Genomic DNA, 19,973 nt, shown 5'->3' on the forward strand with positions numbered 1-19,973 from the left:
ATTAAATATGCAAGCTTTTAATGTATTATGAACCCCGGTAACTTCAGCACATCAAGTCTTTGCACCATAGGGTTCAGAACTGGGCTCTATAACATCCAGTTATAGGTTGGTGCGTGCCTGGACAATTCTGGTGATATAAATCTTGTGCCCCCTATGTTTTGCACCATGACCTACGCCAGCATCACATCATTACTTGCAATTTGACAATTTGATAAATAACTGCACTGAGAAAATTTTTGCTTGCACATTCAAGAAACTAAAACTTCAAAATTAAATCAACATGCTCTGAATGCAGTATCTACACCTAGAATATTGAAAACAACCAAATCATGTTTCATTTCAAGGGGAAAAAATTATTCAAAATCCTATTTTATCACATTAGTCAAGCAAAAAAAACCTTAATTACACTATATAAATTATTTAAATCTTGTTTACTTCAGTCTTGGAATTCATAATTATAGCAAGCAGGCAGCAGCCATTTTGTGGACACTGTTATTAAGACAAGCCTTGTGTCATCTCAGAATCTTGTTTGTGCACCAGAATGGGGAACCTGATGTCCATCCCCATGCCCTGGCTACAAAATGAAATGGTTAACAGAACGGGGGAATGTGTGGAGAGCAGTGACATCTAGGAAGTGCTGAATGGAAAGTGAAAGTAATTGTCTGCCCCGCCTCTATGCCCAGGGCATAGAGGAGGGGCAGACAATATTTGATTGACAGCTGAGATTTTTAAATGAGCAGCTATGAATGCTTTAATACAAAATATAAATTGGATTTCATGTTTAATTTGAAAAGGACTTTTATTATACAGATTTTTGTGTCTGGGTGACAGGTCCACTTTAAACAATATGCCTATTGATAGCATTACAAAGGACTGTACTGTAATATATAATCTATTATAAAAACCTGCATAGCAAATTAAATTATTAGTTACATTAATTAATTAATTAATTAATTAATTAATTGCCAAGTAATGCGAATAATTTTTTGATATACTATTAGAAACAGTTCTATGGTGTGTTTTGTTCATATAGAAAAAACACTTTGGGCTCATTTATTAGCAGTAGGTAAATTTTCCCCATTTCAGTAAACCACAGAAAACTACAGCAACCAAAATGGTTTTATCAAATTCTTCCCAAAATATATATTTTCAAATTTTGTCACTCCTGATCTTCATCTTGACCTGACCTTTTTATTCAAAAATGGAAATGGCTCGTCATGCAGTATCTTTGGCTAGTTTCATGGGCAGTACAGTACCTCTTCCAATAACTACTGTACTGTGCGTGTGTCCAGCCTAAGCTACCCAAGTGGGACCTGACAGCAAAGGAAGTGGGACCTGACAGCAAAGGAAAGTATTGAAAAGAGAAGGTGAACTTGGAAAAAATGGCACTGGTCACTACTAGGTGGCTAACCCCTCAGTGTAATTTTTTTTTTAAGTTTTTATTTTTGCATTTTCAATATACATAAAGTAAAACAGTTAAAACAACTTAAAGAAGAAATAGAGATGGTGATATGATGCATTTTAAGGTATTGGTGGTTGACTGATCAGTATTATCATAGAAAGGAATATGAGTCTGCTACCCAGACATCACCCTATACCACTTAATACAACTAATTTTATAATGAATGTAGCTTCAACTTAGAGTTCTACATCACTTATTGGGTGGGTGTCTAACCACGGGGCCCACACCTTGTCAAACTTCCCAGGACAGCCCAGAGAGTCGTATGTTAGCTTGATGGAGGGAAGAACCTTGTTTATCAAGTTTATCCAGTGTTCCACTTTGGGCGTTGTGTTCCCCATCCAGTTCATTGCAATTATTTTCTTTGCATAATATAAGAGAGCCTCAGTGGAAGGAGATCATCCTCTAGGCCCAGCAGGCAAGTTTCTGGAGTGCAAACATTGGGAAGGCTAGATTATTTACCATGTATTTAACCACCTCCTTCCAGTATATTTGTAATATTGGGCATTCCCATATTAAGTGATAGAAGGAAGCATTCAAGTATTGGCATCTAGGACAACTTGCTTCTACTTGGCCCCCATCCTTTGCAGTTTCAGCGGGGTAATATACAGTTGGTGGGTGATTTTGAATTGAATCATTCTGTCCCTTATGGATACCTCAGTGTTACTTTATTAGCCTGTACTATAGTCATGTAAAAGAAAAATACATCTTTCAAAACACCTCTGATAGCGTATGATGTTTTGGGCTGAATTGTTCTGCTTTAAATGGGAGTGTGGCCATGGTGGTTTCTGAGTAATGATTTGATTGGGAAACTGTTTGGCTTTCATAGAAAGGAGTCACAAAGGATCTAATGCATACTATATATCATTTGTTAGCATACAAAAATATATATTTTTATAGGAACATTTAATCAAAATATGTACACAATATGAACTTTAGAATGATTAGCACTACAGGGTTATACTGGCCAATGAACAATGCTGATGTTATGGAATAATTTTAAACCACAAACTGTATCTGCTGTATGGAATCTGTAACAATACAATTTACTGTATGTTGGTAGTAAGATAACTAGTAAGAAAACAGAGTTTCCAGAAGGAACCAAAACATATATAGCTGAAAGTTTATGTCAATTAAAGTTTATTTGTTAGCATAAAAGATATATTTTTCAAAAAAACACAATATAAACCTTAGAGTGATTAAAGCTACAAGGGTATACGGATTCCAGCTAAAGTATTGTGTACCGTGTTAGCCAGTTGAAAAAGTTATAGGGTAAAACTTTTGATAGGAGGCATAACAGTGGTGAGAAAGTGAAAACTTTATTGATGACAATTACAGTAAACTTTCAGAACATTTCAGTTCCTATGTTGCCTTTGTCAGCACCACCCTTTCACGTGGCCTTTCTATTACATGCCTGACCATTGTAACCTGGTGCCTAGGGTATAATGGTGGTGGTGGTTAGGCATGTAACATATATGTAGCTTGCCTCTAATCTGATCCCTTGTGCCCCCACTGGCGCAAGTCATTTAACCCCCCCCCCCATCAGAAACACACTAAAAGGGCCAAGGTGGTCAGCTTGGCCAGACTCTTGTTGGCCAGACCAAGGTGCATGACCAAGAGAGTGGAGAGAATACAGCTTAAGGAACTGGCTGTCAAGTATTAATAAGAAACTTTAACCACTTGTGTTATACCATAACCTTTATGTAGGCGGTATAATATAAACACCCAGTTCTTATACTTTGCAAGGCCCTGGACATATGTGCCTAAAATGATTTCTTGCTGAAAATAGCATTCTAATTTAATGCCTTCAAACTTGTAGCAAAATGTACAGGAATCATGGACATATGTGTGCCTTACCTGAAGAGGTTTAATCCCAGCCAAACCACAAATAACACATAAGCATTTTAAAAACAAGGTTTTGTGTCAGTACTTCTTTGTTGATGTCTTCATGCATTGGCATTAATATGTTAATCTCAGATAATGTTATAAAGTTACATTTCTCTTCAGAACATCGATGTGTGTTAAAGGTATGTTTTTTACTGTATTTCAGACCAGTTGTTGCTGGTTTGTTGGAACTGTGAGTTACAATTCATTGCATATAAAATGTAAAGAATTATGTGTAAATGCAAAAATAAGTGGTTTATCTACAGTGGATACAACCAGCACACCAGTCAAAATTCAAGCAGGGACAAGCCCTTGCTGTGTTTATTTGCAAAGTGCAACGTTTTGTGGTAAACCCCTTTGTCAAGCTTTTGATGTTTGACAAAGGGGCTTACCCCGAAACGTTGCACTTTGCAAATAAACGCAGCAAGGGCTTGTCCCTGCTTGAATTTTGACCCGTATGCCGGTTGTATCTATTATACATACCTGTATTGGAGGATACCCAAGCCTTCTTCACCAAGCACCGGGCTTTCACGACATGGAGAGCCAGGGTGTGCAAGCTGGTATCACTACATTTATCTACAATGAAAACACTCATAATCACAGGGCTGCATATTGTATAGATATAGGAAATCTCCCCAATTGAGTCTGATATTCAGTCTAAGTTACTTAGTACTTAGTTTCCCTTTTTGCCAGTTCTTAAAAAGTCAATAAATGCAACACAAAACCAGTAAGCTCTGGTGCTTGGCTAAAAGTCCTAGTTGTTAACTGTTTTGGTGCCAGCACCTTTTACTCTTGCTGCACCACAGGTTGCTGTTTTGCAGGTTAACACCATCTGAAATGTATTGTGGGTAAAATAGTGTTACTCTTTCATCTTAGCAGTCATTATCAAGGTAGAAACTTTAGCTTTACCAATGCCAAATATGTACAGAAGGAAATCTTTGCTCCCCATAGAAAGAATTTTAGCGGACACGTCACCTAACAGTATCCTCAGTAACAGTATCTATTGGGCGAATTTAATATGTTTCGTTAGCACAAAAGTTTACAAAGACCATTGCAAAAATTAGCGACCATGTTTGACAACTTCCTCGCAAAGTTTGTGACCAACTGGCTTTTGTGAACATGCGCAGTGTATGTAATACAAGTTTGCAATATTTTGCATATCTTGAGACAAAAGATTTCGCAAAATTCCAGATCAGGTGTTAACACTAACCTTTGCTTAGCAATAATGAGCAATGTAATATTTGCCAGAGAATGATTTTACATTTTGAACAGTGCTTAACATTCTCAAAGAACGCCATTTTAAACATCGCTTATGATCTTGCGATTACATTCTCCCCTATGTTATTAAATAAAATCCAGTTTCAATGGATAAAAAGTGTCCTTTATTAATTTTTTTTCTTTTTTCTCTGAATGTTTATTTATTAGTAAGGCTATGCCTTAATTAATTTTAAGGCTGGGCATATCTATTTCTATATAAAACATTTCTAGTTATATTTTGCTAAGCATTAGTAATTATTGTTGTGATTAATATGTTGCAAAGGTGCAAAATGCGAAGTTCCAACTGTAGCATTTGAAGTAAAGGCCATTCCTTTCATTTAGCCAATCGATTTGTGGTCCCTGCAGCAATAAAATAAAATGCATTTATTCTGATTATAATATATAATATAAATCATAATATAACAGCTTAACATAGAATTACTCCCAGAAACATTAGCTTCGCTCACTATAGACCTTGCCTGTAATGCTGCCTTCTTTCTGTTTTCCAAAATGCCATCTCTTGTGCACTTCTTGTAAGAGGTGTTTAATTCAGACAGACAAGGAATGAAAAGGAATGACAGACTTAAAGTCCTTTGTGGTATATTTATCAAATAGTGAAGTTAGAGTTTGCCACAGTCATCTAGAGTGAAATTCCACCACTCTCCATTTATTTCTATGGAATTTTTAAAGAGTATTTATCAATGAATGAAAGTGAAAGTTCATCCTTTCAAAAACCATAGAAAAGAATGGAGAGTGGTGGAATTTCACTCCAGAGGACTGTGGCGAACCCTAACTTCACTTTTTGATAAATATACCCCTTGTGTCTGTCATAGCTGGCCCGGAAAAAATTGATATTTTTTTAATATTCTGAAATTTTTAAAAATATAAAAAAAAGAATATATGAAAAAACAACCTGAATGCAGAAAAATTAACACTCATACTCAGAATTTTCAATGCGTCTGCCAAATTTCAAATTAAAAAAATATAATTGAAAAGTAAACTTTACAACTCCAATTGATTCTACATGAGCATGCAAGCTTGTGCCGAATTTTTATATCTGACCTTTTGAGTAATAATAAATCTAGAAAATTTTCTGGAACTTGAATGTTGATCTGGCCCATACTGTACAGGAGAAAGTCCCATCACTAACATTTGAAACTCAGTTGCAGTATTAATCTTGCTTTTGTACTAAATGCACAGTTAATTTTAGACTTGGAAATATTTTAAAACCTTGTCATCCTGCTTGTTGTCTACCACTAATCTCTAGCAAAAAGGGAACAATTTGCAAATGGATTGCACTGCCATACACTTCGCCAGAAGTTCATTATGCATATGTAATTTGAATAACCATTGTTTCGCTTTTGTTTTCTTTCTGCTTTCAGAGCACTTACCATTTCTTTCCCATAGCAAAAATAAGTTTGTTGATGGTTTTTGATTCAGGATTGATGCAGATAAGACGGCCAGATTTCAGTGTAGCACTGAAGTAAACAAAATCAAATACAGGTTACCCAATTTAGTTAAACAGATATAAAAGAAAAGGGATTAGAAATATTGTAAGCCAATCAATACATAAATCATGGGCCCTTGCAACACCTGCCTGCTCTAGTTAGGGTACTGGGGTATTCACTGGCTGATTATTCCATTTAGAGGTGAGCATAAATTACCAGTCTTTAGTTACAAGGGCTATTTTGCTTAAAAAAATTGAGTAACAGTCTAATTTCATTTGTTTTTTACCCATCAGGGGTTATTAAGGTAATGTTATCTAAAATCAGTATTTCTTTTTAAAATATACAGAAAAAACACGCACAAGAGATGATGACATTCCCATATAGGAGATCACAAATGGTAAACTGGTAGAAAAGGACATTATATTTTAGCAAATATTAAAACACAGCATACATATTAAAAACATTAAAAAAATGTATATAGATCTAAGAGCTTGGCCAACAATACTTGTCTTAGAAAATCATGTAAACATTAAATATACCCAATAGGCTGGTTTTGCTTCCAATAAGGATTAATTATATCCTAGTTGGGATCAAGTACAACGTACTTTTTTTGTTAAAAATGGAAGACAACCTTTCTATAATTCAGAGCTTTCTAGATGATGGGTTTCTAGATGATGGTTTTCTGGATAATGGATCCCATACCTGTAGAAAAATGTAAACCTCCCAGTGGATTTTCAGTTACTGGTGGCAACTTGTGGTGCATCTAGTGATCAGTTTAGGCTTTCTTATTCATAAATGTATTAACATGTTTTCTCAGAAGACCCAGTTCCTATTGTTGAAGACACTCTCACTGTGGAGTAGCACGGAGACCTAACCTAAACAGCTTACGGGGGAATGTAATAAAAATCGCTAACGGAAAAACTATTCGCAATGCGAAAAGTTATGCCTTTGCGCGAACAAATTTTGCTTTGTGTGAATTTAATATAGCTTTTGCGAGCTCGGAAACTGTTTAGCGACCACTTCCGACAGTGAAAGACCGTTTGCGAATTTTATAGTTTGCGCCAATGCGCAGTAAATGTAATAAAACTTCTTACTGAAAAAGTCGTTATGTTTGCTCCAAAAGATTACGACACCTTCAAGCACTTCTTATGAGTGCGCAATTAAAATTCGCAATGCGCAATTAAAATTCGCAATGCAATAACAGTTTAAGGAACAATATTACATTGCGAGATGTGGATTTTTAGTCTTATTGGTGCGAATTGTTTTGCTCTTTGCGACTTTTATTACATTCCCCTAATAGAGACATATTTTGGGACTCAATCCATAGATTAAGAATCCCCGACTACTGTATGTTAGCCATTGAGTTTTTTTGTTCTATAACAGTCCCTGTATCTTCGGTTTTTGCAATGTTGTTTCAATTGTCCATTTGCTTAATCTTTATATATTTTGTTATATATTTTCATAGTTATACTGGTGTGAAATTTTGTTTCTGTTTAGGTCCCTCAAAGTCTTTTGCTTGGAACCCATTATGTGGAGGCACTGTGCATGTATGCACCAATATATCACACTACTGCCATGCAGAGTACACAGGTTATCCTTACCCAAGCAGGATATTTTTTTGTAACTATAGCATCACTGGGTTTAATTAACTAAGAATGGAGCTTAAATATTTTTTTAATTAAGCTTCCAAACAATGTCCCTTTTGTTAGTCAATATGCCTCCAATGCAGCACTTTCTGACATTGAAACTGACAAATGACCCTTGTGCTGGATATTTGTTATTTGCTATTTGTTAATGCAGAAAGCATCAGATATTGCCAATATTTTAAAATAATATTCATAGGCACTTATATACTAAAACATATAACATGAGTCCCACATTGTCCCGATATTTCAGGAACTATATGTGACTATGTGTGATCAGGCACTGATAACTTGGAATCTGTTAGTTTTTAATATCAGGAAAATTTGCAGAAGTGAAGCATGAAACCAGTAACTTCTGTGTGTGTATGAATACTGTTTCCTCCACAATGGTGGATGAGCACTGAATCAAATTCTAATTATAAATTTTATTTCATAGGTATTTTTTTATGTTAGGCCTAATACCCATAGTCATATAGTCATACTTTCATGTAGAAAACACATGATTGCACTTTTTTTGGAAACAATCAGGGGACAGTAGAGACCCAAGACAGCTTACAATGTTTTTACCTACCATTGAGTTAGCTGCAATTTGTATTACCTACTTAATACTGAATACACAATATTGGGCCAAAATTATCAGGTCAGAAGATTTGTAAATGTGAAATCATGCAGAAAATGGGGGTGGGAATGCTGCATCATGGTAAAGAATCAGTGCATGAGGGTGCAATATGTGAAATCATTAGTGATGGGTGAATTTGCGCCGTTTTGCTTCGCCGAAAATTTGCGAAATTCGCGAAACGGCAAAAAATTTGCAAAATGTTTTTGACGCCGGCGCGAGTTTTTGACGCCTGCGCCCGTTTTTTCGACGCCGGCGCCCGTTTTCGACGTCGGCACCCGTTTTTGACGCCGGCTAATTTTTTCCGAGAATTTTCGCGGGCGTTTCGCAAATTTATTCGCTGCCCGCGAATCGCGCAAATTCGCCGCGAATTCTCGTCTGGCGAATAAATTCGCCCATCACTAGAAATCATGCAGAAAATGGGGGGGGGGAATGCTGCATCATGGTACAGAATCAGTGCATGAGGGTGCATCTTTTTGCACTATGATTGATAATACATCTGTGTATCACCAATGCATCATCCATAGATTACAAGAATTAAATACTAAGAAGCCAGGAGCTATTTGGATCAGAGCAATGTTGTTTTTTTTAATCAAAAGCCGAATTAGAAAATAAATGCATTGCAAACCCTTGGGACTGGATGAAATCTGATATATAAGTAGTACAAAGGATACGCCATCTGTAGCGAATATTGACTTACATGATCTCTACATTCTCACAGCCAGGGGAAATTGGAAACACCTCAACTTTTTTTAAAGATTTGAGAGCAAACCTTTTGGCACCATGCCCTTTGCATAGGCAGCGTCGTTTCCCACCAGGGGACATACCTAGTAAGAACAGTACATTTCATTATTACCTTATATTGAAATCATAAGGTTGTTCATGGTTCAGCGTGAAATTCAGTAGTTTCGAGTATCTAAATATCTATAACATCAATGTAATTTCTTGAGACTAGATAGCTTTGATAAAGGGATACATCAAATTGGGGGGTTACCCATTTCTCCTAATGGAACTACGTGGATTAACATTGCTGTTTCTTCCTTATTCCCTGGGCACTAACATTATGGTGACTTGCACTAAAAACCTCAAAGCTATCTGTTCCAGTTAATATGTTTAGTAAATGTAGCCCTCCTTTGCTAGCTGTTCCTCAATCATCACATACATTTATAGGAAATGTAACACCAAAATAAATTAAAGCATTTTAAATTAACGAACATTTCAGGGGGTATTTAATAAAACTTGACTTTTTCTCATTATAATTGAAAAAAATTAAACCAAACTCCCAAACTCGAATTTACCAATAAAACTTCTCGAAAAAAACAGTGAGACAAAGTCGTGCATCAATCTGAATCGATTTACTTTTTCTAATTGAGGCCCCCAAAACCCAACTTGAATTTATTGGATTATGAAACGAAAATCAGGGCAAATAGCCCAAAACTTTAGAAAATCCTGAAGTTAAAAAAAAGTTCCAATTGTTAAAGGGACCATCTGCCATTGACTTCTACATGATTCCGACAGGTTATAGCGTATTTATAGAGATTTTTGGATTCAAATTTTTAGCAGCTTCAGACCATAATAAAATTGAGATTGGTAGGTTGCCTTGCCAGGAGGATGACAGACTGATTGCAATTAGAAAGATATTATCCATAAAATAAGTATTTCATAGCTGTATCCCTTCCTGTTGTTCTTTCACTTGTTCTTCAACGGTATATATATTTTATACATATGCTTCAGAAAGTTGTTGTAACTGCTGAACTATGCATTTTTTGGTTAGCTAGGGGTGCTGGAAATTATAGTATAAAGTGTTAGTTCGCCTTTAAAAAAACTTTTAGTATGATGTAGACCATGATATTTGTAGACAATGTGTAATTTACCTTCATTTTTTTTCTTTTATATTATTATTTAGCTTTTTGTTTAGAAGTTTGGAATTTTAGCAACTATGTTGTTACTAGGGTCCTGTTTATCCTAGCAACCAGGCTGTGTTTTAAATCAAAGACTGCAGCATGAATAGACAACAGCCTGGATAAAAAAAAAAAATAAATGTATCAATAACAATACAATTGTGGCTGCACACAGCAATCTTTTTTTGGCTGTCAGGGTCAGTGACCCCATTTGAAAGCTGGAAGGAGGCAGAAGATGGCAGATAATAATGCAAAAACTATTTAAAAAAAATAAAAATGAAGACCAATTAAAAAGTTGCTTAGAGAGGCAGTAGAAATGTTTTATCCCACCAACAATATTATAATGCCACAACCAAGTGTTGGCAAATGAATTATGACTGAATTGTATAGTTTAGCAGCAAGTAGTCCCAAGGTAAATATGTGAAACTTACCATGAACGTAGGCCAGGATGACAAGCAGACCAACAATCATGACAACTGCTTTATCCACACCCATTGCAACTTGTTGCAGTTAGAGACTGATGTCACAAAGTTGTTCCAGAGACTGATGACAGAAAGGTGTTTGTGGAAGGAAGGCTTTGTGCTGTTTGCATTTATAGTCCCTGATCTGCTGCTGCTTACAAAAAAAAATTCCCAAGGGAAAACCCATAGCAGATAAAAGTTTTCTGAGAAGGACAGTTCTCAGTTTCCTGAAAATGCAGATATTATAGGAATGAGAAAGAATGTTTTATTGTTTTAGTGGTGGTATGTATATGGTACTAACAGTGCTATATTGAACTAAGACTCCCTACATTTATAGTATACATGCATGAGGTCTCTTACCCAGAAACATGACATCCAGAAAGCTCATCTCCCATACCATTTTAAGCAAGGTAGGGGAAGGCAGATCGATTAGTCGCCGTACGACTAAATCTCCCCAAATCTTCAGTGTGCCCTTACCCTTAGAGCTTGTATAGATGAACACTTTTCCCTGTTCTCCCCTGCGTTCAGCCACAGGGCAGGTTGGAATGCAGACCATTCTTTTAAAGAGGCCCGTACTGACACAGGTGTATGTAAGTGACCAACACAGGTGGAACCCAATATACTGTGTCCCAACTGCGTTTGGCACTTACATGTGCCTATGTCAGTATGGGGCCTTAAGGAAGAGTTGGCTGTGTTCCTTCCTAACGTTATTATTATGATATATTATTTAAAATAATATATAATTTTATTATTATTATTATTATTATTATAATATAATTGTGTAAATATATATATATTTTCATATCACACTGAAGGTGACTATCCTATTAAGAGATATATGAAGTGGGAAGGAGCACACCAAAATGTCCAGGCAATGCCTTAGTTCATATGCAGATTTATTGAGTGCACAAGCTTTCGGGGTCAGAACCCCTTCCTCAGGTGCAATACAGAAACAATGAACACAGTGCAATTTAAACATTCCACCCCCCAGTGCACACAGGAAGCCAAACCCTGCATGTGACTTGTTAACCCTTCCAGACCTTACAATAACGCATGAATCCCAAGTGATTGTAGTCAATCTGTGTGTACATTACACGAATCAAATATCATAGTCCACTTTATCTGAAAAATGTAACAATAAATATCTTGTTAAAAACAATGTAACAAAATGGTATATACAATATATAAAGTCTATAGGAAACATCTCAATCCAAAACAATCATTAAGTCCCCTGGGGGAAAGCGAATCTATTTTGTTAATCCAAAAAGCCTATTAAGAGGCCAGGACATTTTGGAGATTCAGTGAAAACAGCAGCACTCAGGTTATTTTTCAGAAGTGAAAGTAAAGCTATTTGTGACACTTGTGGCACTTAGGTAAACCTATCACCTATGCCAAAGTGCTGCTGTTTTCATTGATCCTACTAATTGACCTGGGCAGAGGGTACAGCGTGCACCTTGGGCTACAAAGAGCCTTTGTTTCATTGTGTAGCACACATCAATTGATTCTATCTAGGACATTTTTGAGAAACGCTATGTGATTATTTGGAGTTAAAAATAATCATAATATTATTGATAAACATATGATTAAGTATTATTTCCTTATTCTGGGGAGTGACTACGTGTATCTTTTATGTTTGTATAAAATGTTATTTTAGTATATATGTTAGAAAGCTGTATCCAGCTTGGGCCTGAGCAAACACGCCTACCAAATTTGCTCAGTCTGGAAACACAGGAATGTGACTGTATAGGGCAACATTTGATTAAGGAAGGTTTGCTTTACCCAAAAATGCATTCCTTCTACCCGTAAGACTACTTTTAATTGCAAAACCCCTTTATACCAACGAGGCCAGGACTTGTTTGGTTTAACTCTGGCTCTGGCAAGTTCCTGGGCTCTAATATTTGAATGCTGACATACACTATACAGTTTCGTAAATCATGTCTCCTTATAGGGCCAAGAAAAAATCAAAGGAGTCTAGGTCCAGCAATAGATCTAGCTTCTATAACAGGACGACTTAGTATAATTTTAAGTGAGCTTGTGCTGAACATACTTTTTACCTATCCATTTAATTTACTCCATGTTTGGTCTTCATAAGGATGATAATCACATTACCTGAACTCAGATAATCTCCTGCATAATGGAATTATGTTTTTTTTAACACTAGTAATCACATTGTCTGCCTCACAAAGACCACACGTTTCACTTTCCCTCTTTAGGCAAAAAGTGTGGCCAGCACAAGCCCTATTCATTGAATTCATGTTGAACAAGGAGATATGCTGTCCCTTTAATTACCTTTGAAAATGTGTGGTATCAGTCATAAGAATGCATCAGATTTCACATTTATTTGGGTTTGAGGCTTTTATGCTTCTTGATCCACTTAAGCCAAAAAAATTTAGAATAAATACAAGACCTTATAAGTGAAATATTTCATTTTACACTGTTGTTTCATTTTAGATTATTAATAACATTAAGATAGTTACGTTTTCCTGTAAGTAATAATTATACTGTAGGTGTACCCATCTAATGTCGTGACTGTATGATTATACTAATGTTTTACTATTGCGAAATCACTTATGTTATGTAAAATGAAAGATTGTGATGTGACACTGTACTATGAAGTTTTTTGCGGCTATATGTATGATTTAGCTATGCTGTGAATCATGTTATGTGTTGTTTTGTTTTTTGTTAATCCCCTGTATCCCTTGAAAATAAAAATGAAACCTGTAAAAAAAAATACTGATGTCCCCATCATCATTCTTTCTATTGTGACAGAATGCTTGAAGTAACTGAAGTACATCTGAAATAAAACAAGTTGGACAAACAAAATACAATAAGGAAGCTCTATGCTTAAGATAATTGTTTGAGTATATGAGACATTGGTTACATAAGTGGAAACACAGAGTCATTAGACTAACAAAATGCTAGACAACTAATACATATTATCCATTTAACAAACTCAGCTTGTGCAACAAAAGAAAATGCTGTTCTAAAAATCTTGTTCTAAAAATTGCCAAGTGAGGTGAGGTGCAGCAGGTTTGACATTTTCAACCTCCATGTGGTCATGGAAGTTTTTGGTAATTTACAATAGGAAGTACAAATAATCAGTGCAATTATTCAGGGGGCAAATATGTAGATACAATAATCTGTGTCCGGAGCTATTAGAGAATAAATAAAAGAAAGCTAAAACCCAGGCGTATTCTTTATATATATTCCATTCCGTTCTATTGTACCTATCGGGAATGTACAGTGTTATTTCTTTTTTTATTTTTGTAGATCGCTCTACTGCACTCTATTATTCCTTAATCAGCTTTTAAACAAAATGTAAGAAATAGGAAACCAAACTTAGGTTTAGAAAGCAAAATTTTATTTTAACGTTATCAAACATTTATACAAAATTACATTTTGAAATAACAATCACAATTTTTAGTATTCAAAACAAAATGTGAGAATATACAGTTAACAAGGTAGAGAGCATGGATACAGTCTTTATTTTGAAAGTCCTACATTTCTTTAGTGCACTATATACAAAATAAAGGGATAATTCCTAGCATATCTATTTCTACTGTTGTAGGAACATGTTTCTTACACATTTCTGATTCTTGTTGCAAATACTAAAAATATACAAGTTGTAGATTTAAAGAAATAGTTTTGAAGTAATGACTGTAGTTAGAGTCTTTCTTTTACATAAAAATTCTGTGAATTCAGTGCATATAAAAGTATCCTTGCTGTAATTTTAAATAATTTAACAATATTGAGATTTTCTCCATTCTAGTTTACAAAATGGTAAATATTGTAAATGGTAAATATGGTAAAAAAGGGCAAACCTTTGCAATAAATAAAAATAAATATTTATCTTTTGTAATAAATGTTTGCCCTTTTTTGCTGAACCATCTTTTGAAATATGTGTTCTGATTTTGTGGTTTTAAAAGGCATTTTAAAAACAGTTTTGGTAAAACAACACCAGTTCTTAGTTGAGAGCAAGAAATCCTGCAGCTGTGCATATCCAATTTTGTCAGGGAAATTTGCTGTTGTCATAAATCCACCTCATCCAATCACTTTGAGGATCTGCCATAATAATAGAAAATGCATTTGGTTATAATACTCCGGTATTGTCCTATTGGTCTTGATATGAAACACTTTTACCCCTATCTGTGCAGCATTCAGCTTTGTGGACACTATTTTCCACCTGGATTCAATCTAGAGAAAGAGGTCAGGACTTGCTACAAAAAGTAAAATAATTTAAAAACTATAAAAAAATTAAGGCCTATTGAAAAGTTGCTTAGAATCAACCATTCTATATTATGCTAAAAGTTAATGTACAGGTGAACACCTCTTTAATAATAAAAGTCTGTACTTTAGTATAAAAATGGGCTTTAAAACATGCACAGCATTCCTTCTTTACTAGGTCTTTATGATAAATATACCCCACTTGTCATCCTCAGAATCAAAGGCCAGCCATGCTTTTATTCACTTTCTTTTCACAGCACTTACCTTTTTTTTCGTAGGGCAGTCATGAGTTTGTTGACAAATTTTGATTGGGCGTTGAGGCAGATCATATTTCCTGATTTCATTGTAGCACTACAACAAATAGATTCAAGAACTGTTTAACAACTGGAGTTCAGGTACAGAGATTAAGGCAGCAGAGATTAGAAACATCCAGTATTTCTCAATACATTTTCAGAAACCGAGATCCCATAATATTGTTTGATATACAATCTTTTTTATGCAGACTAAATTTAATGTTTCAGGAACATAGAATTTTGATATTTTATTGTGAGACTCAGTTTTTTTCTTTACTGTATACAATAGAGTCAGAGTTCCGAGGCTCAGTTCATATCTGCATTTTTGGCTCAGCTAAATCTAGTCAGTGGCTGACGCAAGGTCACCCATTCCGATTAGAAGAAAGGAGGTTTGGATATTTGGAAAGGGGTTTTTTTTTACAGTGGGAGCTGTGAAGATGTGGAATTCTCTCCCTGAATCAGTTGAACAGGCTGATATTAGATTAGATTAGCTTTAAGAAGGGGTTGGATGGCTTTTTAGCAAGTGAAGGAATACAGGGTTATAGAAGATAGCTCACAGTACAGGGATCCAGGGACTAGTCCGGTTGCCATCTTGGAGTAAGGAAGGATTGGAGAGGCTTCAAATGGGGTTTTTTTGCCTTCCTCTGGATCAACTAGCAGTTAGGCAGGTTATATATAGACTTAAAAGGTTAAACTTGATGGATGTGTGTCTTTTTTCAACCTACCTTCTATGTTACTATATTACCATGTTATTATGATTGATAAAATAACATTTACAAATATGTTATGTGCAAACCACTAGGGATTCTTTACAACACAGCAATATAGTATACCACTGTTACATTCTTTTTGGTTGGGTGTTTTATGCTGTTATGCTACAAATCACTACATGCCATAACAATAATGATACTTACACAACTTCAACTTCATCACAGCCAAAACTTGCTGGAAACACCTCAAGTTTTTTTATATTCGGGGTACTGATCCTTTCGGCACCACGTCCTTTGCACAAGCAGCGTTGTTTCCCAAAAGGGGACATCCCTAGCAGAAAAAAACAGCACATTATAAATGTATAGTGTTCACTATTCACTATACTTACAATTGAATCGTCAAAATAAAGATGATATAGGAGAGACCCTGAACAAAAATCTAAGTGAAAATGAGCAACAATAAAAATCAAGCCAGTTAAAGAGGCTGATCACCTTTAAACACTTTTTTCAGTTCAGTTGGTTTTAGATTGTTCACCAGAAATAAATTACTTTCTATTTTCTATTTGTAATAATTTTTTTTAATATTGAAGTGCAAAGTTTTATTTTCACCTTCTAAAGCAGCTCTGGGAGGTGGGTTCGCCGACTCTTTAACTGTTCTAAATTGATACATTTAGTTGATACATTTGTTATCTTTGTCCCTGCTGACAGCTGTTAGAACTGATACAATAGTTGCTAATGTTCCATAAGTGCTGTTAAGAATTGAAGCAACTAAATGGAGCAAATTGTAACAGTTCAGAATGCTCCTGGATCACTGAGCTGCCAGATTGAAATACTAGAGACAGGGACATTATACTTTCAACTACAATTTTGGGAAATCAGTAAAAAATAAAAGATGGAAAGCAACTGAAAAAAATCTTTGTTTATGGTGAACTATCTGAAAACAACTGAACTGAAAAAAGGGTTTGGAAGGTGAACAACCCCTTTTAAGGGCAAATGTCACCTGTAATTAAACTCTATATTTAGATCTATAACATCAAATGCATCAGTGACAGTTTTTAGAAGAATTGTTTAATTAAAAGATACCCCTAAGATGTTTTCACTCTAATTAAAACTTAAAACTTCTGACATATTTGGTATTTATTTTAACTTAAAAAAAAACTGACATTATCTTGGCTTAAATGATTCTCCCTCATCAGCTGAAGGTGGTTAGTGATGTATATTATAGAAAAAATATTTTAGCTACTTTTCTTACTATAACATTCCCTTTACAGTGGTCAGAAATGCTATCAAAAAAATTCAGGAAGGCTAATGGCAACATCTCCAACAATTTTAAAATACATCATTTATAAGTGGACATATTTCTCACAGAAATAATTTGAATTTAACTGCAATGTAAAATCAGCTACATTTTGGAAGGATAGTGCCCTGTTGTAGCTATTGCTAGGCATTCACTTGGCTATATATATAGAAGATCCTTGCTACATATGTTTTCATTAGCAAAATAGTATTGTTGTCTTATTGCATAATAAATATTTCTTTCCATCAATCTGGCTATTAAAGAGTGCATTGCATAATCTATCTGCATTATCCCTGGTGGGAAACTTACCACAAACATAGGACTGGATGAGGAGCAGACCGCAGAAGACAGCAAGTGCTTTGCCCACAGCCATTGCAGCTTGTTTCTGGGAGTGATCAACAGAAAGATTAAAGATTCTGAAGTGGGAGCATGTTGCTGTTTCATATTTATATCCTTTAGTAACACCCACATTTTGTTGCATAAGAAAGTTAGGGGAAAGCCCTAGTATAGAGGGAAACTTTCTCAGAAGGACAGTTCCTCTTTTCTTGAATGTGCTAGTGTTATAGGAAAGAGAAAAGCTTTCACTTGCTACTTACGTTAAGTGATATAACGTGTAAGGAAAAGAGATTCCATGAAATATACCAAAAGGTACAACTGTTTTTAAGACTGGGGGGCAGAACTCACCAAGATTTCATTCTGTTTATAAATCTATGGATTACTATTGTTATTTAAATATGCATTGTGTAAGCAATTCAGCTGTAATGTGATCCCAATAAAATAACAATTGTACAAACAAATTTTATTATTTTGTTAATCTTTATTATACACAAAGAAAAGATTGCAATTTTTCTGACACATCCCATAAGGGAATTATAAACAAAAAAGTCTGAAAATTGTTTGGCAAAAAGCAAAATATAACATTTACATTGGAACAGAGGCTTCCACATTACTTGTTTTGGTACAGAATGTTCCAACAGACATTATAAGCAACAGCAGTTGTCTGTGGTTTTACCTTATAGAGAATCTTTCCCACTTACATAAATGCAGGGAAATAATATACATACTTAACTTTAACTAAAGTTAGCTTGCACTAGTTTTTTGGACCTCACGCTAAAAAATACATTTAATACTATTTCTCCTATTTACATGAAAGTTTAGCCTGAAGATCAGTTAGGGTGTAATTTGCAGTGATTTGCAATCCCGCACTGTAAGTGGATCCTCCAGTAAGATTCCAGCCTCCTCTCTTTTTATCAGTCAAAATTTTTTGAACAAAGAACCATATTCATGATGTGTGAGAATAAAATGAAATTCTGTTTTAACTGACTGTCATTTGGGTGGAAGCAAAAGAAGTCTAATGAAGAGAAAGAAAAAAAAAAGCATCCAAAGAAATCAGTGACGCAAAGTGAAATAGTTGTCTGTGTCAATAGAAAAATTAAATTATAGAATAGTTATAATCATTATCTTATAATACACAAAAGCCATGAATATCTTGTCAATTATTTCCTTATAAACGGTGAGGTCTGATGTCATCAGTTATAAACGGTGAGTAGTGATGTCATTTCTGTCACATGACTCACTAAAACTTGTGTATTATAATAAATAAAGTACCCCCAGTTGCAAAATATGAGGATATTAGAAGTTACCTCGGAGTTCCATGACCTGTATAAAAACACTCGGCCCTCGGCCTCGTGTTTTTATATGGTCAGTGAAACTCCTCGGTAACTTATAATATCCTTATATTTTACATGAGGGGGTGCTTTATTCACTATATAATTATTAAAAATATATTTACTTTGCATGCAGGATTTGCCAAAAAAAAAGTGACATTTTTTTTCTCGAAATAAAAAGTTGCACATCAGCAAGAATCCCATTATTCCATTCATTTTAATGAGGCTAAAAAAAGTGAATGTTTTAGTGGCAAGACAAGCCAACCAGGCTTCCTAGGCAGGACAACCAGTGGCAGGAGAAACCAATCTTTTCGCGATACCCCCTAAAAAGCGCATGCACACTGGGGGGGGAGATACCTGCAGGCAAATGTAAAGATGATGTGCAGGTGGTGGAGGTCCAAAGGCTGAGACTTGGGGGTAGACGACAGAGGAACTGCATGTGCCTAGAACCCCTCCACTTTTGTGCCCTTGGCATGCACCTCTTCTGCCTAACCCTAGTTCTGGCCCTAACGATTATGGTAGCGTATAAGGCAGTGTTTTTTTCTTATCTTATGCTGATCTCAAGGTTCTGCTTTTTGTTCGAAAGGTGAACGATTTCTGTGATATGGCCCGATTACTTGGTTGCGACCATATGGACTTTTGATCAGCCCCTTGTACAATTCTCATGAGAAATCTATGCCATAACAAGTCTTTAAAAAAACAGATGATTCCCAAAATACAATTACATTTGCAGTGTTATTAACTGTTGTGATTATTACACTGTAAATTGTGATATATTTTTTTTACTCTTAATTTTGCTAAATTTTATTCTGCTTACATCTTTTATTACATCACCATTCAGCTCAAAACCTGATTCATGAACAAAGCCAGGGGTGATGTAAAGGGAGAAAGTTAATTAAAACATTGAAAAGTATAGTACCTGTGCAATAATCTGTTTAGATTATAAACAAGTACATGCTTGAAACACTAGCAATAAAATTGTAGTCTCAATGAGTAATAGTTTCTTTGCTGCTGGGTACAATGATCACCATCCTACAGCTGGACAGACTAACAGAAGATAAATAATTTTAATATGAATAACATGAAATTCTATAACATACTGAAAGTTAACTC

At 35.1% G+C, this 19,973-nt stretch overlaps 2 protein-coding genes across 2 annotated transcripts; both read right to left on the reverse strand.

Annotated features, from left to right (window-relative positions):
* Nucleotides 1–4,505: 4,505 nt before the first annotated feature.
* Nucleotides 4,506–10,759, reverse strand: cxcl10.S (C-X-C motif chemokine ligand 10 S homeolog). Its single transcript, XM_018242792.2, has 4 exons — nucleotides 10,640–10,759; nucleotides 9,008–9,134; nucleotides 5,992–6,078; nucleotides 4,506–4,960 (listed from the first exon to the last, which is right to left on the reverse strand). Exons 1-4 carry the CDS (start codon nucleotides 10,701–10,703, stop codon nucleotides 4,939–4,941), a joined length of 300 nt encoding a protein of 99 aa, XP_018098281.1. The 5' UTR covers nucleotides 10,704–10,759; the 3' UTR covers nucleotides 4,506–4,938.
* Nucleotides 10,760–14,008: 3,249 nt separating this feature from the next.
* cxcl9.S (C-X-C motif chemokine ligand 9 S homeolog) lies at nucleotides 14,009–17,611 on the reverse strand. Its single transcript, XM_018242795.2, has 4 exons — nucleotides 17,503–17,611; nucleotides 16,101–16,227; nucleotides 15,158–15,244; nucleotides 14,009–14,731 (listed from the first exon to the last, which is right to left on the reverse strand). The coding sequence occupies exons 1-4, from the start codon at nucleotides 17,564–17,566 to the stop codon at nucleotides 14,719–14,721; spliced, it is 291 nt and encodes a 96-aa protein (XP_018098284.2). The 5' UTR covers nucleotides 17,567–17,611; the 3' UTR covers nucleotides 14,009–14,718.
* Between the last annotated feature and the right edge of the window lie 2,362 nt (nucleotides 17,612–19,973).

Source organism: Xenopus laevis, chromosome 1S, assembly GCF_017654675.1.
Source record: "Xenopus laevis strain J_2021 chromosome 1S, Xenopus_laevis_v10.1, whole genome shotgun sequence".
NCBI classification, from domain to species: Eukaryota; Metazoa; Chordata; class Amphibia; order Anura; family Pipidae; genus Xenopus; species Xenopus laevis.